The 27,720-nt window shown below is 43.8% G+C and overlaps 1 protein-coding gene across 4 annotated transcripts in view; it reads left to right on the top strand.

Annotated features, from left to right (window-relative positions):
* Positions 1-9,143: 9,143 nt before the first annotated feature.
* The window catches only part of scfd2 (sec1 family domain containing 2), a 422,892-nt gene continuing 404,315 nt past the window's right edge, over positions 9,144-27,720 (top strand). For 2 of the 4 annotated variants that reach the window (XM_068035379.1, XM_068035369.1), the window contains exons 1-2: positions 9,146-10,053; positions 16,249-16,417. In XM_068035379.1, the coding sequence (XP_067891480.1) occupies positions 9,234-10,053; positions 16,249-16,417 (989 nt within the window). In that variant the 5' untranslated portion in view covers positions 9,146-9,233. Of the gene's footprint in view, positions 10,054-16,248; positions 16,418-27,720 lie in introns of all 4 variants that reach the window. The other 2 variants (XM_068035388.1, XM_068035359.1) reach the window with 2 other exon arrangements.

A 27,720-nucleotide genomic window follows, 5' to 3' on the forward strand; every position in this document is an offset into this window, starting at 1 on the left:
AGGTCTGCGTGTCCGAGACTTTCTTTGGAAAATTAGGAGACCCAGGGAATGAATTAAATGGACTTTCCCCAGCTGAGGTTCAGCGAGCCGACCCAGTATTGCATGAGTTAGCACAGACTGCCCAGTCTGAAAGTGAAACAGAGGGAGTGCTTGATTACTACTATTTAAAGAATGAGGTACTGACGAGGAATTGAAGTTCTCCTCACAGACCTGAGGGCAAGGAGTAGACAGTAGTTCACCAGTTAGTGGTACCACAGAGGTACCGGGGGGAAATATTAAGAAGGGCCCATGAGACTACAGTGGCTGTACATGCCGGTATGTGAAAGACCAAAACCCGCATAAAGCAGCAGAGTGACTGGCCAAAACTTCACAAAGATGTGGTGGAGTACTGCAAAAGTTGCCACATGTGCCAGGTTGAGGGGAAACCCCAACCTACAGTGAAACGTGCACCCCTAAGTCCTGTACTGGTGTTAGGAGGACCCTCCAGCAGAGGGCTGGTGAACTGTGAGGGACCCCCGCCGAGAGCAAAAGGGGACAGGCAGGCACAAGGCTGGCAAAAGTTTGGAAAGAGAAGGGGAAAAAGTGGCCAAGAGGGAAGGTTAAAGGAAGTCTCGGAAGAATCCCGGATGAAAACCTCTACTGTCAGGTCAACCAACCCAGCAAAATGTGAAAAGTTAGACCCCACATCCTCCTATGTAAATGCAGACTCTAGAAGCATCCCACCAGAGTTGCTAACAGCATTTACAGGAACCTGTAGAGACAAAGAGAGACCTCTAGGGGGACACAGAAACCATGAGGGTCATGCCCCATCTAGTCGAAGTGTCACAGGAGAATGAAGTTAAGCTGACACAAATACCTGCAGGTAGGAGTGTCCAACCTTTCCTCATAAGCCAACCCATCCATTCCAGGTATTAGCCTTATTTATTAGTATTGACCTTCTCTGAAGTGCTTCCAACACATTTACATCCTTCCTTAAATAAGGAGACCAATACTGTACACAGTACCCCCTCCTCCCACCAGCATCCTCCTACCCCTGTGTAGGGGCCCTAACAACCCCACTGCCTTGTGGGTGTCTCGGGAGAGACCAAGGCTAAGGGAGTAAACCCTAACAGAAAATCCGGAGCGGAACCCCGTAGGTGGTCATGTGTCACCTTTGGCATGTTTCCGGCAGTTCCTGCAGCCATACCGGTGCCAAACGTCGTGCTCTGCACTCCTTTGGACCCCACCAGAAAGGCCGAGAGGGGGGTTTTGACGCTTGGGCAACTCTCAACCTCCATACATTTGCCCAGGCATGCGCCATGGAGAGGTGACTCCATAGTCGCCTGACAGCGACCGAAACAACACGGAAGGCAGCAGTTATGGGTTATAAGTCCAGAATATTGGCCTTTATAGCCACTCCAGGCGCTGCTCCACAAACCACTGACCACCTCCAGGCGCTTACCCATTGTCTCTCGAGACAAGGAGGCCAAAGAAGAAGAAGAAGAAGAAGAAGAAGGAGTGTCCCAGAGAACAAAGGGGAGAGTAACAGAGACTCCTCCCCCACAGTCAGAGGAAAAAGGAACCACCCATCCCCTGAAGCCAAAAGTCTTTGCATGAATCAAGGAGTTCAGGATGGACCCGCCTCCCTACTAACTCTCCTGAGGAAAAAAAGGGGGAAATTAAAGCAGCCCTGGCACCCAGATTGGACCATTTTTAATGAGCTTTAAGATTGGGAATGAATGGAAATAAATGAGAGAAATGCATGGTTTTCTTTCTGCATCTTATATTTCTCACAAGCTCTGTAATGAAATGCGCCGTTTCTCTTCAACTTGCATTTCATTCCCCTGGGTGCGGAGTGAGATGAAGCAGAAAAAGGGCTCATATGACAGATGTCAGGTTGTCAATACAAGTGAGAATCAGCCTGAGTATAGAAAGTTCAGAAGGGAAGTGAAAAGGGAAATAAGAAGGGCAAAGAGAGAGTATGAGAAGAGAATGCAACTAACATAAAAGGAAATCTAAAAGTCTTCTGTCGGCATATAAATAATAAAAATATATAAATATATATGTTAATTAATAATTAAGGGTGCAGAGGAGATTTACTAGGATGTTGCCTGGTATGGAGGGAAGGTCTTACGAGGAAAGGCTGAGGGACTTGAGGTTGTTTTCGTTAGAGAGAAGGAGGAGGAGAGGTGACTTAATAGAGACATATAAGATAATCAGAGGGTGAGATAGGGTGGATAGTGAGAGTCTTTTTCCTCGGATGGTGATGGCAAACACGAGGGGACATAGCTTTAAGTTGAGGGGTGATAGATATAGGACAGATGTCAGAGGTAGTTTCTTTACTCAGAGAATAGTAGGGGCGTGGAACGCCCTGCCTGCAACAGTAGTAGACTCGCCAACTTTAAGGGCATTTAAGTGGTCATTGGATAGACATATGGATGAAAATGGAATAGTTTAGGTTAGGTGGTTTCACAGGTCGGCGCAACATCAAGGGCCGAAGGGCCTGTACTGCGCTGTAATGTTCTATGTTCTATAAAAGGATAGTAAGGCAGCTTAAGGACCTAAAAGCAGAGGGCATGGCTGAGGTACGAAGTGAACCCTTTGCATCTGTCTTTGTCAAGGAAGAGGATGCTACCAAAATCACAGTGAAATACTAGATGGGCTAAAAATTGATAGAGAGGAGGTACTTGAAAAGCTGGCTGCACTCAAAATTGATAAGTCACTCGGACCAATGGGATGCATCAAAGGATGCTTAGGGAATTAAAGGTGGAAACTGTGGAGGTATTGGCCACAATCTTCCAATCCTCCTGAGATAATCTGTCATTCCAGAGGACTGAAGAATTGTAAATGTTACCCTCTCGTTCAAAAAAGGATACAAAGATAAACCCAGCAACTTACAGGCCAGTCAGTTTCACCTTGGTGGTGGGAAAGCTTTTTAGAAACAATAATCCAGGACAGAATTAACAGTCACTTGGACAACTGTGGATTAATTAAGGAAAGCCAGCACGGAGTTGTTAGAAGAAATCATGTTTAACTAAATTAAGATTGAGTTTTTTGATGAGGTAACAGTGTTGATGAGGATAATGCAGTTGATGACTGTACATAGAATTCCAAAAGTTTTTTGTTAAAGTGCCATACAATAGACTTATCAGCAAAGTTGAAGCCTATGAAATAAAAGGAACACTGGCAGCATGGATACAAAGTTGGCTGAATTACAAGAAACAGAGAGTAGTGGTGAACAGTTGTTTGTTGGACTGGAGGAAGGTACACAGTGGGATACCCCAGGGGTCTGTACTGGGACCACTGCTTTTCTTGATCTGACTTCAACTTGGGTGTACAGTGCACAATTGCAAAATTTTCAGACTACACAATCTTGAATTATAGCAAACTGTGAGGATATTGACAGACTTCAAGAGGACAGAGTCAGGCTGTTGGAATGGACAAACATGTGGCAAATGCAATTTATCACAGAGAAATGTGAAATGATAACATTTTGGTAGGAAGAACGAGGAGATTCAATGGAAACCATTGGGAACAATTCTAAAGGGGGTGCAGGAACAGAGAGAGATCTGCAGGTATATGTGGACAAATCATTGAGGGCAGGTTGAAAAGTGGTTTAAAAGGCATACGGGATCTTGAACTTCATAAATAGAGGCATCGAGTTCAACAGCAAGGATGTTATGATAAACCATTACAAAACATTGATTTGGCCTCAACTGGAGTACTGTGTACAATTCTAGGCACCACACTTTAAGAAGGATGTGAAGGCTTTAGAGAGGGTGCAGAAAAGATTTATGAGAATGGTTCCAGGGATGAGGGACTTCAGTTATATGCATAGATTGGAGAAGATGGGGTTGTTCTCCTTTGAAGGTCGAGAGGAGATTTGATAGGGATGTTCAAAATCATTCCAGATTTAGTCAGAGTGGATGGAAAGAAACGTTCCCATTGGCGGAAGGATTGAGAATCAGAGGACACAGATTTAAAGTGATTGGCAAAAGAACCAAAGGCAACACAAGGAAGACATTTTTTATGCAGCGGCTGGTTAGGATCTGAAATGTACAGCCTGAGAGTGAGGTGCAGGCAGATTCAATTATGACTTTCAAAAGGGAATTGGATAATCACCTGAAAGAACAAAAATCGCAGGGCTACAGGGAAAGGCTGGGGAGTGGGACTAGCTAAATTTTTCTTGCAGTGAGCCTGCATGGAATGATGGGCAGAATAGCTTCCTTTTGTGCTGTTACCATTCTATGTTCCTATGTGCTTTAAGCTTAAAGTGACAGACTAGATTAAAGACACATCAATCTTAGCAGCTAAACATCATGGCTTGTTTCACACTAACCATGCACCAAACAACTGGATACTAAAAATATAATAATGAAAAATCAACATGGATTTCAAAAGGTAAAGTCTTGCTTGAATTTTTGAAGAGTTAGCACAATGTAGGCAAGTTTAATGTAATCGATGTAATATATCTAGATTTCTGAACGTTCTTTGATAAGCTACCGCATAGTAGATTAACGAATAAGGTTAGAGCATGTGGAGTCAGAGGATAAGTCAGAGAAGTGATAGCTGGCTGGCTGAAAGACAGAAGCAAAGAATAGGGATAAAGGGTAGCTATTCCGAGTGACAGAAGGTGAGAAGTAGGGCCCCCACAAGGATCAGTACTGGGACCACTGTTGTTCACAACTTATATTAATCATTTAGACTTTGGAATCTAAAACACATTTACTAAATTCGTGGATGACATTAAATTTGGAGGGATAGTCAACACTGAGGATGACGACAAACAACAACAATGACAACAAGTTATATTTATATAGCACCTCTAATGTAATAAAATGTCCCGAGTTGCTTCACAGGAGTATTATAAAACAAACTATGGCACTGAGTCACATAAGGAGTTATTAGGTCAGATTGTGATGCTCACGCAAGCAGGAATTATGAAATATAAAATGAACTGATGAATTGAACTCAAAACAGACTCCCTTTGCTGCAAAACAAGATGGAGTAAGAGGTCAGATTATCTCTCCTATACTGTGAATACACATGGTACCTGCTGGAACCCTGAAACAATCGTCATGTCTGGTCAAGTGTTGAAGAAAGCATTAGAAATGTAGATGGCCCATTCAATGTTCATAGCTACCTCTCTTCAATAAGTTGGACTAACAATGATTTTGCAGACATGGAGACCCCAGAATCAAACTCAGGATAACGGGTGTCAAAAAAAGGCCTCTTTATCAAGATGGCACAGAGATGAGCAACATCCAACCCCATTGTTGAACATTGGCCACACCAGCGAACACCATTTATGAAAAAACAATGGGAGAGAAACTTTAGTCACCTGACAGAAACCAAGTCTCTAATGGGGAGTTTTAATAAGAGACATTTTCTGTGAAAAAGGCAGAAATCCAGAAGGAAGAGAAGCCCATCCCAGCAAGAAGAAGAACCCTGCCAGAATACCATCTTTAAACTACCTAGAGGCAGAGGCGAAAGGTGACCTTGAAACTCCCCACCTGAACAATTGTAACAGGATTTTTGCCATTGAACTGTAACTGAGATGTAACCAAAGAAGTCTGCAGCAAAGCACCATCCACCTGAAACTTTCCAAAGTTTGACGTTAGTGAACCAGGAAAAAAGAAAAACAGGCCTGCACCATTTTTAAATGTTCCTCCCGGGGAAACAAACAAGGTTTCACAACGAACTCGTTTTTAACACCATCAGACCTAAATGCATGCTATCTTTTAATCTCTATCTTTCTTGTGTGTGTGAAAGAGAAAGAGAGAGTGGGTGAAGTTGAGAATGTTTTAGGGTATTGTTTAATAAACATTTAGCTTTCTTTAAACCTGCGAGAAACTACTGACCAGTAAAACGCTCAAAGGTTAAAACACAATTCTAATAAAAACACAGTGTCTTCGGTCTGTTGAGAGGTGAAAAGTGGAAATCATTCCTATATTTCCCACCTGTCTGTAACAAGATGACCAAAATTTTGGTCAAAGAGATAGGTTTTAAAGAGTGTCTTAAAGGAGGAAAGTGAGATAGAGAGGCGGAGAGGTATAGGGAGGGTATTCCAGAGCTTAGGGTAAAGGTAATTGAAGACACAGCCACCAAAGGTGAAGCGATTGAAATCAGGGATGCTCAAGAGGCCAGAATTCAAGGAGTAAAGATATCTCAGAGGGTTGTGGGGCTGAAGGAGATTACAGAGATAGGAAGGGGTGAGGCCATGGAGGGATTTGAAAACAAAGATGATAATTTTAAAATTAAGACATTGCTTAACCGGGAGCCAACATAGGTCAGCGAGCACAGGGGTGATAGGTGAACGTGTTTAGTATTAGTTAAGACACGGGCAGCAGAATTTTGAATAACCTCAAGTTTACAGAGGGTAGAATTTGGGACAACAGCCAGGAGTGCATTGGAATAGTCAAGTCTGGAGGTAACGAAGTATAAGAAGATCATAATAAACTTGCAGAATGGGCATATAATTAGCAAATAAATGTGAACATAGATAAGTGTGAGGTAACACATTTTGATAAGAAAAATAAGGAGGTCACATATTTCTTGGAAATTAGAATCTTAATGGAGAAGGGGAGCAAAGGGAGTACAAATACTGTCACGAATAGATGAGAACCCCCTTGTAAATTGTGTTTTGTGCATTTGAGTATTAATATCAACCACCATTTTTATACAGCATGTGAAATTTTAGCTGGTTTCCGCTTGTTAAAATGGAGGAGAGAGATCATGGGACAGCAACTTGAAACTGTAACAGTTGAGGGTATAGCTTGTTCCGAAGTAGAGCTACCTTCAAGTTGCATACACTTCTTGCTGAAACCTTCTTGCAAGAGGCCACAGCTGCCTGGAGCCGTTCTCCACACTTCTCTCTAAGACACAGTCTGCAAGAAGCACAATTGCCTTCAAGCTGCATTGATCTCTCTCTAAGGCCTTTTTTCAGCAAGAAAATTTCAAAGAAGGTACACTCTGCAAAATCCAGGAAGAAAAATAGAAAAGAAGACAAGCTGCAAAAACAGCAGGAAAGTCTGATTTCTACCTGTTTCCTCGCCATCTAAAATAAGGTGTCTTCAGAAATTTAGCCGCCTCCTTTTATATCCGAGAGTGCCAGAAGAAGAAGAAATTGTAAGAGAAGAGGTATTCTCAGCAACTCCTTCCCTACCCAGCATTTCCAGTCAGTGATCTCCATTTTGGATTTTTAAAAAATATTTTTAAAAGGACTCTAGTTTTAACTGAAATTCATGTTAGTTTATAGCTCTATTTAGTAAATTTCCTTGCCTTTTTAATGCCTTTAACCTTTCCCTGAATGTTTGTAAGTGTACGTGGCGAAGTTAAACCCCTTCCCGAGTTTAAGAGTGTGTAAATAAACCCTAATTCTTTGATTTAACTCTGACAACCCTGTTGTTGTTGCAGTCATTTATTATCAGGGTTTAAGGGAGGGAAAGAAATTCAATCACTAATCTATTTATGGAAATTTGGTCAAAGGCAAAAAAATGATTAACTACCTGTTCTGAAGAAAACACATTCAATAAAGTTGCAATTTATGTCAATAAGCCCATAACAACAGCACACCAAGTACAAGAGGTTATTTCTAGAGGGATAGAATTGTAAAATAGAGAAGTAATGCTAAACTTGTATCTAACCTTGGTTAGACCACACTTGAAGTGCTTTGTATAGTTCTGGCCACAGTATTGTAAAAAGGATATGGAGGCAATGGAGAGAGTGCAAAAAAGATTTACGAGAATGATACCAGAAATGCAAGGTTAAACCTATCAAGGAAGGATTAACAGGCTCGGCCTCTTTTCTCTTGAAAAGAGAAGATGGATGGGTCACCTAATAGATCTCATTAAAATTATACAATATTTTGAGAGTGGAGAGTGTGTTTCCAATTGTGGGGAAGAGCAAAAATAAAGGCCATCAATATAAAATAATCACCAAGAAATCAAATAGCAAATTCAGAGGGAACCTCTTTATCCAGAGTGCTGAGACTGTGGAACTTGGTGCCAAAGGGAGTGATTGAGGTGAAATGCATTTAAGTGGTAGCCGGAAAATGATATGAGAGAGAAGGGAATAGAGGGTTATGCTGACAGAGATAGATGAAGAATGTTGGGAGGGGGCACAAGTGGCACATCAAAGCCAGCATGGACTGAATGGCCTGTTCATGTGCTGCATATTCTATGTAATTTTATGTAACACATTGTGAGATCACCCAGTATTGAATAGTAACATATAACACTATATAACTGATGGGGCGGAGCACCACCAGAGATTTAAAGATGAATTTAACAGCTGAGTTAATGTTTTAAATCTACTGAACTAGAAATGTTGACAATACTTAATTAAATTTCTCCATCAATGTTGGGCAGCCAGATGAGGTTTTCGTATAACTCACATCACGCATGTGCTCAAAGAATCCTTGTGCCCTGATTCGTGATTTTTTTTATTGCCATCCCTTACTGCCTTTGAGAAACCGCCTTCTTGAACCGCTGCAGTTCATGTGGTGTCAGTACTATCACGGTGCCGTTAGGAAATGCGGTGTCAGTACTATCACGGTGCTGTTACTCTCTCTGTCTTTTTGTCTCTGTCTCTCTTTGTGTGTGTCTCTCTCTCTCCCTGTCTCTCTCTTGTATCCACTGGAATTTAGAAGAGTAAGAGGCGACTTGATTGAAACATATAAGATCTTGCAGGGTCTTGACAGGGTGGCTGTGAAAAGGATGTTTCCCTTGTGGGAGAATCTAGAACTCGGGATCCCTGTTTAAAAATCAGGGGTCGCCCATTTAAGACAGCTGAGGAGAATTTTTTTTTCTCTGGGGGTCGTGAGTCTTTGGAATTCTCTTCCTCAAAAGCAGTGGAAGCAGAGTCTTTGAATATTTTTAAGACAGAGGTAGATAGATTCTTGATAAGCAAGGAGTGGAAGGTTATCGGAGGTAGGTGGAAATATGGAGTAATCAGTTCAGCCATGAACTTATTGAATGGCGGAGCAGGCTCGAAAGGTCGAGTAGGCAACTCCTGCTCCTGATTTCTACGTATGTATGTTAAGAAATGCGGTGTCAGTATTATCACGGTGTTATTAGAAAGGGAGCTCCAGGATATTAACTCAGCGACAGCAAAGGAACGGCGATTCCCCAAAACGTCATTATCTTGCGTCTAATTCTCTCAACGTCATCTTTAAGAGACCGGTGTTTGATTGCGTGTCGCAAGTTGTCTATTGTTGTGACCATAGAGACGGTGCTCAGCTTCACTGAGACAGAATGACCGATGTAGCCGGCCTGGGGCTCGCCGGCTTCAGCCACCACGTCTGGGAGAAGGTGTGTGTGAAGGTGAAGAGGGCGGTGGTGTTCATGGATGAGGGGTGCGCTGAGAGTTTACACTGGGCCGGCGGGATAAGCAGGCTGCTCCAGGCGGGGGCCCTCAACGTCAAAGAATTCAGCAGCTTCGAAGCTGGGGACCCGGGGCAGGCCAAAGCGGTATTCGTGGTGAGCACTTTACTAAAGGGACGAACCGCTGACGTGATCCACGACATAGTGACCCTCAGCTCCTTCCAGTATTGTGTGGTGATCACTGCTGTCAGCCACTCTGTCCACCTGTTTGCCAATAATGTGATGGCCGAACTGGAGCAGGAACTGATCTTCGAGCAATTCGGGGATCTGCTGTGCCAGTGGATGGGCAACATGAATTATACCGGCGAGGTTATGCACCTGCCCATATTAATCGCGCCCCTCGCTTCCCACCTTTTCGTAACTGCAGCCTATTCGTCCTTGTTTTCGTTTGTGCCTCTGGATCTGAAACTGATCAACAGCACCAGACCCGACAAGAAGAAGTTCGGGAGCCTGAACGACGTTGACTACCAGTCTTTGCCCTTTGAACTTCAAATACAGATCAGGTCACTGGTTTCATCCTTGAACTCTATGTTTGAAGTTGAGCAGCTCAAAGAGGAATGTTTTGCAGTTGGGCCTACTAGCAGAATAATTGCAGGAGAGCTTGCTAATAATCCACAGGCAAAACATAGAAGAAAAACTGCTCAACACAAAGCATCTATTGTCTTTATAGATCGCACACTTGATCTCTCAGGTACAGTATCCATTTGTTCATCTACGACATGGGCGTTTTTGTTCTGTCACATTTCAGGTTGTGTTGAAATACATTATTCTTAACCCAGAATTAATGCTTACTATTTATTTGGATATCTTGGTTTGTCACATAACACTGTAGTTAAGAGTATCAACTTGAATGTAGTAATTATGCAGGAAATAATTGATCTTGTGTTAGGAGAATGAGTAATAAGTTATGCACTATGTTCTGAGTTGTCTTTTTCCCATTCTGCATTATTTTCCACATTTGATATTACTATATGCCAATGTACTTGGCTACTGTTATGATTTATTTTTAGCATAGAGCTTTTGAAAGTTAATTCTTTTTTTTGTTTAGTCATAAGTAGTCATGGTACATGTCAGAACACCATTTGTACCTGTACATCTACTTAATATTGTTAGAAGATACCTGGATGACTGAATCACAGAATCGTTACAGCACAGAAGGAGGCCATTTGGCCCGTCGTGTCTGCGCTAGCTCTCCTGGATGCAAGACGACCATAAAAGAGAATGAAAGAAGGCAGAAAAGTTTATTGTACCTTTGATTAGAGTCAATGCTCCTTATATTACCTTGTGTGAGACATGTATGTTGCTGACTTTTGGGAAGGGAAAGAAAAAGTGCAGTAACACAAAAACAACTTGTATTTATATAGCGCCCTTAATGTAATAAAATGTCCCAAGCAGTGTTCCCACTAAGCGTAACAGGTGTGCGGCTGCTCAGCAAATTGAAATATACCATGCAAGCCTTGTTCTGGGATAGATAATGCATGTGCATGGCGACAGAAAAATATTGGAGACCGCACGCTTAAAAAAAGCCACGCATAGCAGCAGGATTTTAAAGGGAACATTGATCCCAAGGTGTTTCACAGAGGCATTACAAAATAAAAAATGATACCAAGCCACATAAGGAGATTAGGGCAGATATCTAAAAGCTTGGTCAAAGAGGTAGGTTTTAAGTAGAATCTTAAAGGAGGAAAGGGAGGTTTAGGAAGAGAATTCCAGAGCTTAGTGCATAGGCAGCTCAAGGCATAGCCACCAACATCAGGAATGTTCAAGAGTCCAGAATTGGAGGAGCGCTTATATCTCAGAGGGTTGTGGGGTTGGAGGAGATTACAGAGCTAGGGAGGGGGCAGGCCATAGATGGATTTTATAACCCACAGGAGACTTTTAAAATTGAGATGTTGCTTAACCAGGAGCTAATGTAGGTCAGCAGCATAGGGGTGATAGATGAATAGGGCTTGGTGCAAATAAGGACACGGGCAGCAGAGCTTGGATGACCTCAAGTTTATGAAATGTAGAATGTCAGCTGGGGGCGTTAGAATAGTCAAGTCTAGAGATAAAAGAGGCATCGATGAGGGTTTCAGCTGCAAATGAGTTGAACTGAGGTTTGGTGGAATTGGGCAAAGTTAGAGAAGAGGAAATAGAAGGCCTTAGTGACGGCACGGATATGTGGTTGAAAGCTCATCTCTGGGTCATATGTGACACCGAGGTTGCAAACAGTCTGGTTTAGCCTCAGACAGGTTCCAGGGTATGGAATGCTGTCAGTGGCGAGGGAGCAGAGTTTGTGGTGGGAAGCGAAGAGAGTGGTTTCAGTCTTCCCAATATTTATTGAAGAGAATTTCTGCTCATTCAGTAGTCAGGTAAGTAGTCTGACAATTCAGGGACAGTGGAGGAGTTGAGAGAGATGGTGGTGAAGTAAATCTGGGTGTCATCAGTGTATGTGTGGAAACTGATTTTATGTTTTTGGTTGATGTCACCGAGGGGCAGCATGTAGATGAGAAATAGGGGAGGGACAAGGATAGATTCCTGGGAGACACCAAAGGTGATAGTGCAGGAGTGGGAAGAGAAGCCACTGATGGCGATTCTCTGGCCATAGTTAAAGAGGTAATAATGGAATCAGGCATTTGCAATCACACCCAGCTGAAAGATGGTGGAGAGGCGTTGGAAAAAGATTCTGTGATCAGCTGTGTCAATGGCTGCAGACAGGACGAGGAGGGACAGTTTGCCTCTGTCACAGTCACATAGGACGTCATTTGTGACTTTGAGTTGTTTTGGTACTACGGAAGGGACTAAAGTGATGGAGGGATTCAGTCGTGGAGTTCTGGGAAACATGGGCATGAATTTGAGAGGTGACAACATGTTCAAGGACGTTGGAGAGGAAAGGGAGGTTGGAGATGGGGCGGTTGTTTGGAAGGATGAAGGGATCAAGGTTTTTTTTCTAAGGAGAGGTAATGATGGCAGGTTTGAAGGAGAGAGGGACAGAACCTGAGGGTGGACAACCATTAACAATATCAGCAAACATAGGAGTCAAAAGGGCAAGTTGAATGGTCAATAGTTTAGTGGGGATAGGGTTGAGGGAGCAGGAGGTGAGTCTCATGAACAAGATGAGCTCGGAGAGGGCATGAGGGGAGATAGGAGGGAAAGTAGAGAGATATGTGAGTTCAAGGAGAGGGTGGGGGGAAGCTTTGGAGGAGGTTTAGCCTGGTGGGCTAGGGGAAGGGAGGGAATTTGGAAGAGGCAGCTGATCAGGTGGTCTCAATCTTGGTGACAAAAATCTATGAGCTGCTCTCACTTGGTGGAGATGAGGATGGAAGAGAGGGGTTTAAGAAGATGCTTTGCAGTAGAGAAAAGAAGCCGTGGGCTATCTTTCCATTCCAGGACGATCCTGAAATAGTGAGCAGTTTTCGCAGACTGGAACAGGACCCGATAGTGCTTTATATGGTTCAGCCATCTAAACTAGTTGCCCGCCATATCTGTTCAAGTCTGTGTCCCTTGGACTTAAGGGAGTGGAAATAGAATCATAGAAAGTTTAAGGCACAGAAAGAGGCCACTTGGCCTATCGTGTCCGTACTGGCTGAAAAACGATCCACCCCTTCTAATCCCACCTTCCAGCATTTGGTCCATAGCCCTGCAGATTATGGCATTTGAGGTGCATATCCAGATACCTTTTGAATGAGTTGAGGGTTTCTGCCTCAACTACCCTTCCAGGCAGTGAGTTCCAGACTTCCATCACCCTCTGGGTGAAAAAGTTTTTCCTCATCTCCCCTCTATTCTTTCAACCAATCACATTAAATCTATGCCCCCTAGTCACTGTTGTCTGCTAAGGTAAATAGGCCCCTCAAAATTGTGTACATTTCAATCAGATCTCCCCACCGCTGTCTCTGTTTCGAGGAGAACAACCCCAGCCTATCCAATCTTTCCTCATAGCTGCATTTTTCCAGTCCTGGCAACATCCTTGTAAATCTCCTCTGTACCCTCTCTAGTGCAATTACATCCTTTCTGTAATGAGTTGAACAAAACTGCACACAGTACTCAAGTTATAGCCTAACCAATGAGTTATACAGTTCCAGCATAACCTCCCTGCTCTTATATTCTATACCTCGGCTAATAAAGGAAAGGATTCCATATGCCTTTTTAACCACCTTATTGACCTGTCCTGCTACCTTGAGGGATCTGGAGGCATTCACTCCAAGGTCCCTCACTTCCTCTACACTTTTCAGTATTTTCCCATTAATCGTGTATTCCTTTGCTGGGGGTTGTATCGGGGGAACGGCCAGGATGAGAGAGAGTTATGGCTTTAATGGGGACGAGGGCATCAAAGGTGGCGATTAGGGTGTGGTTGAACAGATCAGAAGCTGGAGAAATGTTGTGCTGAATGTAGAGCCAAAGACTAGATATTTGAGATTTTGAGAGTGCAGTTCTAAGTGAATTGGGGGAGAGTTCTTCCCAGGGCTGATGCTGAAGGAAGTAGGGTTTGGAGGGGGAAGTGGGATGTGAATGGAGAGCGATACAAGGAAGTGATCAGAGATGGTTGTTTGTGATTGATACTGTGAGATGGCAAAGCCAAGTGGGTTGTGAGATTGCATGAAGGGTGAGATTAAGGGAGGAAAGGAGGGCAGTGAACTTAGAAGAGTGAGAACATGATGAATTGAGATGGAGGTTGAAATTGCCTTGGATGAGAAGTTGCATGGTGCAGAGGCTGAGGGAGGAAAGCAATGAAGGTAGCTCGTTCAGAAAATAGTCATGGTATTTGGACAGGCGATAGAAGACCATAATTTTAAATGAGACGTGAGAGGGGTGGAACAATGAGATGTTCAAAGGACCACACCACAATTATTTTAAAGCCAGTAAAAATAAAATGCTTGTAAACAGGGAAACGCCATACAGGTTGAGGGATTACATGTCTGAACTTTGTCATTTATGTTCTTATATGAAGATTCTTGTTTTGGGACAATGCTTGTAGAAATGAAATATCTTGTAATCCTTGTAGATAATGCATGATCTGCACTACAGTGCCTGAAAGTGTAGTGGAAACTGATAGAATAATAATTTTCAAAAGGGAACTGGATTAATATTCAATGCGGGAAAAGTTTGCAGGATGACAGGGAAAGGGCAGGGGTGTGGGACTGATTGGATCGCACTCTCAAAGAGCTGCCACAGGGCCATTGGGCCTTCAGTGCTGTTTCATTCCATGATTCTAATAAGCATTTTTTAAACTGTGCATATAGTTGCATTCTGAGACTATGCAAATATTGATATGCTCTTGTAAATAATCATGAAAATTGTATCAGTGACACAAATAAAAACAGTGCTCTCGTTACATAAATGTTCTACAACAGAACTAACATGCTAGGAAGCCAACAGATGCGGTAACATTCAGAAATCTGTTGACTTCAGAGACCCTGTAAGGTCTTGAGATAGCAGTTTGAAAACCAGGATTTGCAAAGCATTGAAACAGCTTTGAATAGGTGGGTTTGGGCTCCTTGCAGTTTAAAAAATAAAAAACATGGCAGGTATATAGTATAAAAATATCCAAAATCCTCAATCTAGCGACGCTCCTTCATATCGCACTTCATAATTTTGCACTTTATAATTTTCAAACTTTAGTTTAGATTAGAATGTGCATGAACTGGTTTAAGTCCTGTAATTTAGTATCCAGCCTCGATGAGATGGATACCATTCTGTGTTCCTTATTGAGAGCTATTTGCTGAGATCTACTGCATATGTTACTGATGCACCTGAAGGAGCAGGCTTCCATCAGACTATCTGTGACTGGCCTTATCTCTCCTCTCTGGAAAATATATGTTTGGGGAGAGTACTTCAAGTAACCTTTCATCTCCAGTAAAAAACAGAAAATGCTGGAAATACCCAGCAGAACAGCGTTAACATTTCAGGTTGATGGCCTTTCGTCAGTTCTGGTATTGCCTGCCTTTCTAAGTATTTCCAGTGTTTTCTATTGTTATTTCAGATTTCCAGCATCCGCAGTTTTTTGCTTCTCCAAAGGAAATCTTTTTCGGATATTGGTGTATAGAAATGTTGATGTCCATGTTGTTTGTGGGCTTCACTTAGAAACCAGCTCATAGCTACCTACAGCTTTATCAGATGCTGAAAGAAAGAGGAATTTTGCTTGCAAGCAAGTAATTTGTTTGCTTATTTGAGAATGTGGCAGTTTCTGATCAGTTTCTTGCATTTAGATGAAACCTGTTGCATTTTATTTTTCTCTAATTCATGTACCTGTTTAAAAGTGCAGAATTAAAACTACATAGTTATTTCATTGTGTTGATTAAGTAGTCTTCTGGAAAACTTGTCCAGCACATCTCAATTCACTAAATGATGTAAATCCCAGTTTCTTTGATATGGCAATTAATTGACATATTTTGTAGAACCCTAGATCTTTGCTATTCATGATTAGTTTATTGATTAAAAATTTTATTTGTACACTTTTTAAAAATAGTTCTCAGATTTTGTGTGATACTACAGACAAATCTGACTGCCGCCACCCCCCCACCCCACCAACCCAGCATTCTTGAATAACAATGGGAGCAAGAACCTGCTCCAACTTTTGTTTGTCTCTCCCTACTTTAAGCCACAACTTCTTAAGCCAGTAAATTGTTTGCTTATGAATTCTTGGTGTTGCATCCCTTCCTAATAATAATTAGTCTGGTTCAGCATTGGAGCTTCTTAAAGGATCTTGGAATGTCACTTGTGAGATTCTCATCCACTTCTCCTGAGTTATAAATGCCCTTATTCTGAGCAATTTCTGCCATCTTTGACAGAGAATGGGTGTTTAAGGAAGAGCAAAGAGATGTTCTAATACTTCTCGACATATTTTATTCCTAGGGAAAACAGAATTGTAGGTTGTTAAACATAACTAAGCAATTGTATTTTTTCACAGGTTCTGTTGCTCATCATGGTGACAGTCTAGTTGAGAAGATTCTTGGCATACTGCCCAAGTTTCCAGGGCTCACCAATGATGTGAAGGTTAATATGGTGGACCTAACAGCTGTCCAAAATAATGAAGTAACCCAGAATATGATAGCTCCAGGATGCTTATCCCAATCAAAGTAAGACCTTTTATAGCAAATGGTTACTGGAATACCTATACAATGTATTTTCATAGCTCTACAGCAAAATCAAAATGCTGTACCTTGTGGATGAATATGTTCTGCTTAGCAGTGATATTTGATAACTGCTTCCTTGCACAAATTATAACTAACTTACCAATGTAAGTTAACAAGTCAACACTTACTGAATGTTGCTTCTAATATTGCTGCCTTTATTTTTGTGTAGTGTAATGAAAATGTTTTAGAAAATGTAGCATGAATGTCACAATTAAGGACTTTTGAAATATTTTAAACAGCATGTAAAGCTTGTGAAAATAATAATGATTTTAATATCTTCAATGTTGTTTGCCGGTAAGCTATTAACCTCTTATACTGTGGAATGGTGGTAAAAGAAAATTCGGCAAAGGATTAGTTGCACAGTTCAGTAGACAGATGGTAAATGCAATTCTGATATCCAGAGCTATTTTTTTATTAATATTCAAAAAAGCTATCCTGGAACAAACCAGAAATGAAGACATGAATCATGTGAAGGGCAAATAACTTGGGCTTGTGTTTTGTGGGATAAACAAGATTATGCAGGAAAAAAATTAGTCTTTGTATAGTTACTGTGGGGCTGAAAATGAAGGATGTTCCAAATTGAAATGACAATTTTTTTTTTGTGGGGAGGTGGGTCAGAATTGAGTTTTTTTTTTGTTCCTTCGGGTAAGGGATTTTCTTCTTGAGGCTTTGGGATAAGGTAGTGTACTGGCTGTGGTATTAAACTGCCAACTTACTGATAATGCCATATTTATTTATGCAATTCCATAGTGTATGAGCTGGTACCAGAAAGTAGAGCATAAATGCTACTAGATTATTGTTAAAAGCCCAATTGTCTCAGGAATGCACATCAGGGAAGGTAACCCTACCTAGATTGGCCTTTGTGTGCATTCTGTCCTACACTACATGAATAATTTCAGTGCCTCTTGAGTGACTGGTTAAAGAATTTCTTGTAGAAACAATGTCTACAAGAATGGACAATAGTGACTGTCTCCTCTGGGCTCCTACATCCTGAGAACAAATAAAGCAATGGAGCGTTTTTAGCTTTGCCACCAGTATCAGCATTCCCAGGTTGTAAGGTGGGACTGAAAGTTAACTCTGCTGCAGCAAGCAATAGAAAGTTGTAAAAATTATTCCAGTCTTTTCTTAAAGACGGAAATGTGATCTGAGTAGGAGCACGTTCATAATTTGCATTGGATCCTGGAATGCAACCAAGAACAAGAGCATTGATGATTCTCTTTTTACTACTTCGTGGCACAGATGTAATATTGCCAGCTTTAATTCCCTAATTGTTACCCTGGTAGACATCAGCAAATTCAACATGGAATTCCCTGGTTGCTATGGTTTGGTGCCGCACTGGGTAGTGCTTTTTTTCACTGAGCCATTGAAGATAATAACTGTCATGTTTTTATATGAAACTGCTTTTTGCCCCTTTCTCGAATCTTTTGTTTCCTGAAATTTTTAATATGACAGTGATGCTATTGTTAAAAGTTGTGGCTTTCGGAGGACAGGTAGCAGAGCAGCATACTGTCCGTTTCACTTCCAGAACCGCAATTCAAATCCAGCGCAGACTAATGGAATGAAAAACTCCATTATACTGCCAGCAAAATTGCTGTGACTTATGAGGCCACCAAACTTGAGAAAAGAGTCAGAAATGAAGACCAGCTATTTTAGGTTTAGATCAATTAATTATAGGGAGGCTGAGGAAATTCAATTTGATATATTAGGAGAAAAACAAATTATTGGGAATATACTATTTTTAAAGTAATGATGGGGAACTTGCAAGGAGTTAGATAGAATTTACAGCAGAGCAACAGGCAATTGGCTCAACTGGTCTGTGATAGTGTTAATTTCCATTGCTTTATTTGTTCTCCTCCCACCTTACTTCATCTAATCCTATCTGCAAATCCTCCTGTTCCTTTCTCTCTTGTGTACTAATCTCACTTGCCCTTAAAGGCATCTACGCTACTCACCGCAAGTACCACATTCTAACTAAATATAAAAACTAAAAATTGTATATTCCCAATATTTGATTTTTCTCCCTAATGTATCACATTGAATTTCCTCAGCCTACCAAAAATTCATTGATCTAAACCTAAAATGATTGGTCATCCTCTTCTGGGTAAAGAAGTTTCTCCTGAATTCCCTGTTGGATTTACAGTCATAGAATGGTTATAGCACAATAGGAGGTCATTCAGCCCTTTAAGTCTGTGCTAGCTCTCCAAGAACAACTTAGCTAGTCCCACTGAGTTGCCCTTTTCCCATCAGCTTGCTAATTTTTTCTCTTCAGATATTTTAAAGATTCCCTTTTGAAAGCCACGATTGAACCTGCCTCTGCCACACTCTCAGGCAGTGCATTCCATATCCTAACCACTCACTGTGTTTTAAAAAAAAAAATTTTTTCCTCATGCCACCTTCGGTTCTTCTGTCAATCACATTAAATCGGTCTTCTGATTCTCAACCCTTCCGCCAGTTTCTGTCTATATACTCTGTCCATACTCCTCATGATTTTGAACAACTGTGTCAAATCCTCTCTAAGCTTTCTCTTCTCGAAGGAAAAAAGCGCCAACTTCTCCAATCTATCCACGTAACTGAAGTCCTTCATCCCTTGAATCGTTCTCTTAAATCTTTTCTGCACCCTCTCCAATACCTTCACATCCTTTCTAAAGTGTGGTGCCCAGAATTAGACACAATACTCCAGCCAGTGTTTTATCAAAAGTTCACCATAACTTACTTGCTTTTGTACTCTGTGCTTCTGTTTATAAGGCCCAGGATCCCATATCCCTAATTAACCGCTTTCGTAACCTGCCTTGCCACCTTCAGTGATGTGTGCATATATACCCCCTAGGCCTCTCTGCTTCTGCATGCCTTTTAGAATTGTATCCTTTATTTTGTATTGTCTCTTTTTCTTCCTACCAAAATGAATCACTTTGCATGTCTCTGCATTAGATTTCATCTACCACATGTCTACCCATACTGCCAGCCTGTCTATTTCCTCTTGAAGTCTATCACTATCCTCCTCACAGTTCACAATAGTTCCAAGTTTGATGTCATCTGCACATTTTGAAATTGTGTCCTGCACACCCAGGTCTAGGTCATCAATGTAGAAAAATAGTGGTCCTAGTACCGACCCTGGGGAACCCCACTGTATACCTTCCTCCAGTTTGCGAAACAGCCGTTCACCACTACTCTCTCTTTCCTGTCACTCAGCCAACTTCATATCCATGCTCCCACTGTCCCTTTCATTCCATGGGCTTGGACTTTGCTGACAAACCTGTTATGTGGCATTTTATCGAATGTCTTTTGGTAGTCCATGTCCACCATATTAACTGCATTACTTTCATACTAGTGACTAGCTTGTACCTACGTACAATCTGTAATCTCATAGCCTGATATCCTTCACGACCATTACCGTCAAGCCAGGGGATTAATCCTGGGTCAGTTCAGTGAGGCGTGCAGGAGAGCATGGCAGGAGCGGTATCAGACATATCTAAAAATGAGGTGCCAACCTGGTGAATCTACAACACAGGACTACATGCATGCCAAACAGCGGGAGCAGCATGTGATAGACAGAGCAAAGCGATCGCACAACCAACGGATCAGATCAAAGCTTTGCAGTCCTGCCACATCCAGTTGTGAATGGTGATGGGCAATTAAACAACGAACTAGAGAACGATGTTCCAGAAACATTACCATCCTCAATGATGGGGGAGCCCAACTCATCAGTGCAAGGCCAAGGCTGAAACATTTGTAACCATCTTCAACCAGAAGTGCTGAGTGAATGATCCATCTCGGCCTTCTTCTAAGGTCAGCAGCATCATAGAAGCCAGTCTTCAGCCAATTCAATTCACTCCACGTGATATCAAGAAATGGCTGAAGGTGCTAGATACAGCAAAGGCTATGGGCACTGACAACATCCCAGCTGTAGTACTGAAAACTGGTGCTCCAGAATTAGCTGCACCCCTAGCCAGGCTGTTCAGTACAGTCACAACACTGGCATCTACCCAACAATGTGGAAAATTGCCCAGATATGCTTTGTCTACAGAAAGCAGGACATATCCAATCTGGCCAATTAACACCCCATCATCTACTCTCAATCATCAGCAAAGTCATGGAAGGTGTCATTAGCAGTGCGATCAAGTAGCACTGACTCAGCTATAACTTGTTCACGGATGCTCAGTTTGGGTTCCGCCACGACCGCTAAGCTCCAGACCTCATTACAGCCTTGATCCAAACATATACAAAAGAGCTGAATTCCAGAGGTGAGGTGAGGTGAGAGTGATTGCCCTTGACCTCAAGGCAGCATTTGACCGAGTGTGGCACTCAGGAGCCTTAGTAAAATTGAAGTCACTGGGAATCAAGGGGAAATCTCTCCACTGGTTGGAGTCATGCGAGCACAACATTAGATGGTTGTGATTGTTGGAGACCAATCATCTCAGCCCCAGGACATCGCCATAGGAGTTCCTCAGGGTAGTGTCCTGGGCCCAACCATCTTTAGCTGCTTCATCAATGACCTTCCCTCCCTCATAAAATCAGAAGTGGGAATGTTCGCTGATGATTGCACAATGCTCAGTACCATTCATGACTCTTCAGTTACTGAATTAGTCAGTGCCTGCATGCAGCAAGACCCGGACAACATTCAGGCTCAGACTAGCAAAAGAGCATCTCAGTCGTCTTCTTCCCCCCCCCCCCCCCCCCCCCCCCCCACCCACCCATCACCAATGATGTTCAGCGGCATTATCATCTCTGAATTCCCCATCATCGACGTCCTGGGGGTTACCATTGACCAGACACTGAACTGGAGTAGCCATATAAATACCGTGGCTACAAGATCAGATCAGAGGCTCGGAATCCTGTGGCGAATAACTCACCTGCTGACTCCCCAAAGCCTGTCCTCCATCTATCTACAAGGCACAGGTCAGGAGTGTGATTGAATATTCTCCACTTGCCTGGATGGGTGCAGCTCCAACAACACTCAAGAAGCTCGACACCATCCAGGACAAAGCAGCCCGCTTGATTGGCACCCCATCCACAAACATTCACTCCCTCCACCATCGACGCACAGTGGCAGCAGTGTGTACCGTCTACAAGATGCACTGCAGCAACACACCAAGGCTCCTTAGAAAGCACCTTCCAAACCCGCGACCTCTACCAACTTGAAGACAAGGGTGGCAGATACATGGGAGCACCACCACCTTCAAGTCCCCCTCCGAGCGACACACCATCCTGACTTAGAACTATATCGCTGTCACTGGGTCAAAATCCTGGAACTCCCTTCCTAACAGCACTGTGGGTTTACCTACCCACATGGATTGCAGCGGTTCAAGTGCAATTAGGGATGAGCAATAAATGCTGGCTCAGCCAGTGACACCCACATCCCAGGAACGAACAAAAAAAAGACACAAGCAGGATCGAGTTTCTGAAGGTAAGTATAATGATAATTATACATGCCTTACACTTGAGTTATTTAAGTATCTAGGTGTGAAACCCAGTGTTGACATAAAGTCTTAACAGGATTATAAGTGCAACTGTGTAATTACAACATGTATTTATATAGCACCTTTTAAGTAATAAAACATCCCAGGACACTTCACAGAGGCAGTAAAAATGAAATATGACACCAAGCCACCTAGACGATATTAGGTCAGATGACCAAAACCTTGGTCAAAGAGTTAGGTTTGACAGTGTCTTAAAGGAAAAAAGCAAGGTAAAGAGGCAGAGAAGTTTAAGAAGGGAATTCCAGAGCTTAGGGCCTAGGCAGCTGAAGGCACAACCATCAATATTTGAGGTGTTAAGCAGCCCTGATTTTAAGAGGCCAGAATTAGAGGAATGCAGATATCTCCGAGGTTATAGGGTTGGAGGAGATTAGAGATAGGGAATGAAAATGCCAGGAAGGGATTTGAAAACCAGGATGAGAATTTTATGATCAAGTGTTGCTTAACCGGGAGCCAGTATATATCAGAGTTGATGGGTGAACGGGATTTGGTGCGAGTTAGGAAACTGGCAGAGTTTTGGTTGATTTCATGTTTCTGGAGGGGAGAATGTGGGAGAGCAGCCAGGCGTGCATTAGAGTAGTCAAGTATGGAGGTAACAAAAGAATGGATGAGAGTTTCAGCAGCAAATGAGCTGAAGCAGGGATGGAGTTGGGCATTGTTACTGTCGGGAAAGCAGTATGTGCCAGATGAGAGGTGTTGGTTCATTGGTTGGATGTGCAATGGGCTTTTGATGGAGGGAATCCGACAGGTGACTTTTGGAAGGAGGCTGACAACCAAGATGGCCACTGCAATTTGCATCTGAAATATCAAGAGATCAAATTGGAGATACAAGTCTAACAAGAAGCTCAGTTGGGACAATGCTTTGGCTAACAGAGTAGATTATTTAAAGGCTGCATTTGCTGACAACGCTACCGGTAGGTGGCGCTGCTGTGGCACATACGCAAATTGGCATGTGCCACTAAAACGTCACAGTTTGCGACTTAAGCAGCTGCCAGGACTAAAGATGGCGCTGCTCAAAGAATCACACGGAGGCAACCTAACAAACATGTGGCAGCACACAATGGCCGGAGTGGGAGAGCGAGCAGGCCGGGGAGCGGAGCGGGCCGTAGAGAGCAGAGGGAGAGCAGCGGAGCAGCCGGAGAGAGGGGTGGGGGGGAAGCAGCGGAGCGGCCGGAGAGAGCAGCGGTGGTGGTGGGGGGGGGAGAAGCAACGGAACGGTCGGAGAGAGCGGCGGGGAGGGGGGGGGGGAAGCAGCGGAGCGGCCGGAGAGAGCAGCGGAGTGGAGGAGGAGTGCGTTTTTCTGTGCATGTGCCATAAACTTGCAACAGCAAAAGACTTATCAGCCGGTCCCCACACCCGGGCATCACCAAGGTATTCAGCTGCTCGCTACCCACAGCTCTCTATGGCCACTTGCTTCCGGCCCCCTCCATCTAGCCGCGGATCCTCCATCCAGCCGCTTTCTCCCCAACTTCTCAGCTGTACTTCAGGCATTGCAACTGTCTGGTCCCTGTCCTTTGCATGCCCCCTCTCCCGCCCCGCCCTGCCCCCCCCTCTCTCCCGCCCCCCCCCCCCCCTCCACCTCTCCACCTCCCCCCACCTCAGCTGTAGGAGTCAGGATGATGTTATTGCCCCTATCTCGTGATGATTCAATGCTGCTCTCAGGGAAAACATGAATGATGTGAGGGTGCTGGAAAAAGAAGCACATTTCTTTTGGACTATGAACATAAAGCAGGCCATTTAGCCCAGCTGTTCCCTGTTAGTGGTTATGCTACTCCTGCGCCTTCCCATCCGCTCCCATTTAATCCTACCTACTACTATCAGTATCACCTTCCATATCTTTCACTCTTGTCTACCTTTGCCTTAAAGCAACATTGGGGATGGAGAATGGTGTGGCTGCACTCCCACCTCACCAGTTGTGTATGCAGCAAGAATATTCACATTCATGCTACCACTGGACATGGCATGCCTGTTTCTTTTAGTGCCCAGTCTCTTCTTGCTGAATGTTCCCCAAGCGCTTGACCCCTTTGGACGCCCTCTCTGCTTGACAGGCAGCAGCTGGCAATTGCTGAGTCTCTCAAGGCTCTGCGTGGTTGTTTCAAGGGCGGATGGGGAAACAGGTGGCAGTGTGTCCATGTGCACTGCTCTGATGGGTGCAGGAACAGGTGGCTGTGTGACTGAACAGCAAGGAGAGGGTACAGCAGGTGGGGGAAGTGGAGGCAGGCGTATGTATGGTCCATCAGTACATTAGGCCAGGGGGTGAAACGCTCAGGATCCATGGACTGTGGCACGTGACTGATGTCCAGCTCGTGGCCACCTCCATCCGAAGGTGCCTCCGGGCAATCGTTGGGCAGATTAATTGGCTCCATCTCATCAGCCAATCCTTGCTGCCAGTAGCGAGTCTGTCACCGCAGCCAGTCCAGTTTCCGCATGAATGATGCCGTTCCACTCTGCAGGACGGCCTGTTGTAGCTGGTACAATTGATCTGAAAGCAAGCGGTATTTTTCATTGTAGCTGAGGGGCCTTGGCTGTTCCTCTGTAATCACAATGGCAGCAGCCATGCCTGTCCTCGTGGGTGTCTGAGATGCACGCCAGCGGCAGTTGGGGGCAAGCCTCTCCAAAGACAGACCGAGATGCCTCGGCACAACAGTAGCATGTTTGTCGGGCAACAAAGTCTGAATGGAGAAGATGCAGCTGCAGGTAGCCTGGCCATCATGTATCTGCAGTGTGTACTGTTTGGCACCAGAAATCACAGTCACTGTGCCTTTGTCCTGCTGCTTGACATTTACTTGATGAATGTGGCTATGATCCTGATGCATCAGCTTCACAGCATGACTGGTGAATCCTGTGTAAATTGATTGTAAATCTGCTGGTGCCTTTGCGATATGCTTGAAAAAGGTTCCCTGCAGGAATGTGGAATAGGAGCGCTCTCGATCCAGGACACTATTGTGGAAGATCAGCGCTGAGATGCATTCCTTCATGGATGAAGAGGAGTGGAGCAGGTGCTTTATCTTGCCATTCTCTGACTCAGTGTGGTTGTTGGTGTTGTTCCCAAACGTTAGAACTTTACCGCGTGAATATGATGCCCACATCTCCTTCTGTGGAATCCAGTTTGTAAGCAGGTAGTCCGACAGGGGTGGGTAGAGGTGTCCAATCCTTTCTACGCTACTTGTGATTTTATCCTCCAAAGGTGCATGAACCATTTCCTTGCAGATCAGAAACAACTGATCCCTCAGTTCACCATTCAGTGGGTAGCTGCTGATCTTCCTCCTCATGCTCTGCATCACATGGAACTGACAGAGGAGAACCGTTGCAGCTGGGAGATGCTTCCTGATCGCATTGATCTCATGGATGTCCTTTTCCACAATGGCTGATCTCATGTGGCAGGTGCTGGATCCCATGAAATCGACAAAAACACCCAGCATCTGAGCTGTCTCATTCCTCACCATGGCATAGAACACAGTCCTGCACCATCACCTGTTACAGAGGGTAGCCGCATTTGTTCACTTTGTACGTTCCGTCCATGAACAGCAGTTCAGGAAAGGCCTGCATGTGGGCCTTCATGGCTGGTGTCATGAAGGCAATATAGAGGATGTTGATTCCCTGCAGGCCAACCCGCACTGTGGCCCCGTCCTGCTGAATCTTCTCCAGCGTATCACACAGTGCATCCATGTTGTCATCCCCTGTTTTGAGCCGGGGCTTTGTGGGCACAGGATCTCACTGACGAGATGTATTGATACTGCAAATCTAATCTTGGTTCGATGCGCATCAAGGAACAGCGTTACAGGACTGACACACTACACAAGTGGAAATGTAGTGACCGCAGCACCTACCTCTGATTCGGTCTCACCCCAGTAGAACGGATGTGTGGCTGCCCATAGTGTACACAGCACAGCCTCACCGAGACATACTTAAAGCGGATGGGAATTTCGACTCGCCGTCTCTTGTTCTCCCTCTCAAGCTCACTTTTTTAAATAGACTCCCCGTTGCCTGTAAACACAACAGCAAATTGCATTTAAAAAGCATTGTTAACACAGTAAAACATAACAAGGCACATCACAGGATATGCCTGCAGACCATGCTACCTGTTGAAACATCTCCTGTTTAACGCTGAAGTCATAACTCTCGAACTCCTGGGTTGTGAAGGTGGTAAGTAACTGCTCTGTGGAATCTACTGAAGTAGCCATCATCGACGTTTGCAGTTCAGGAAGGCTATTAAGGGACCACACGGGAAACATGAGATGAGATAAATACAGAATGCACTCCAGTGAAACTTTACAGAAATGAAAGTGACCGTCTAAATGGAAAGCTGTTGGCTGGACTGCAGCACATGTACTGCCTGCACACAGCCCCATGGGCATGATTGGCAACTAAATATCCCAGGATATCGATGCTTCAGGCGGGATAGAGAGGGAGGTAAAAGGGGTGGAGGAGTTGCATTACTGGTCAAAGAGGATATCACAGCTGTGCTGAAGGAGGGCTATATGGGCAGAACTCAGAAATAGGAAGGGTGCGGTAACAATGTTTGGGCTGTACTACAGGCCTCCCAACAGCGAGCGTGAGATAGAGGTACAAATATGTAAACAGATTATGGAAAGATGTAGGAGCAACAGGGTGGTGGTGATAGGAGATTTTAATTTTCCCAACATTGACTGGGATTCACTTAGTGTTAGAGGTCCAGATGGAGCAGAATTTGTAAGGAGCATCCAGGAGGGTTTTCTAGAGCAGTATGTAAATAGTCCAACTCTGGAAGGGGCCATACTGGACGTGGTGTTGGGGAATGAGCCCGGCCAGGTGGTTGAAGTTTCAATAGGGGACTACTTTGGGAATAGTGATCACAATTCCGTAAGCTTTAAAATACTCATGGACAAAGACGAGAGTGGTCCTAAAGGAAGAGTGCTAAATTGGGGGAAGGCCAACTATACCAAAATTCGGCAGGAGCTGGGGAATGTAGATTGGGAGCAGCTGTTTGAAGGTAAATCCACATGTGATATGTGGGAGGCTTTTAAAGAGAGGTTGGTTAGCGTGCAGGAGAGACATGTTCCTGTGAAAATGAGGGATAGTAATGGCAAGATTAGGGAACCATGGATGACAGGTGAAATTGTGAGACTAGCTAAGAGGAAAAAGGAAGCATACATAAGGTCTAGGTGGCTGAAGAAAGACGAAGCTTTGAAAGAATATCGGGAATGTAGGACCAATCTGTAACGAGGAGTTAAGAGGGCTAAAAGGGGTCATGAAATATCTTTAGCAAACCGGGTTAAGGAAAATCCCAAAGCCTTTTATTCATATATAAGGAGCAAGAGGGTAACTAGAGAAAGGATTGGCCCACTCAAGGACAAAGGAGGAAAGTTATGCGTGGAGTCAGAGAAAATGGGTGAGATTCTAAACGAGTACTTTGCATCGGTATTCACCGAGGAGAGGGACATGACGGATGTTGAGGTTAGGAACAGATGTTTGATTACTCTAGGTCAAGTCGGCATAAGGAGGGAGGAAGTGTTGGGTATTCTAAAAGGTATTAAGGTGGACAAGTCCCCAGGTCCGGATGGGATCTATCCCAGGTTACTGAGGGAAGCAAGAGAGGAAATAGCTGGGGCCTTAACAGATATCTTTGCAGCATCCTTAAACACGGGTGAGGTCCCGGAGGACTGGAGAATTGCTAATGTTGTCCCCTTGTTTAAGAAGGGTAGCAGGGATAATCCAGGTAATTATAAACCGGTGAGCCTGTCGTCAGTGGTAGGGAAGCTGCCGGAGACGTTACTGAGGGATAGGATCTAT

This window comes from Heterodontus francisci, chromosome 1 (assembly GCF_036365525.1).
Source record: "Heterodontus francisci isolate sHetFra1 chromosome 1, sHetFra1.hap1, whole genome shotgun sequence".
Taxonomy (NCBI): Eukaryota; Metazoa; Chordata; class Chondrichthyes; order Heterodontiformes; family Heterodontidae; genus Heterodontus; species Heterodontus francisci.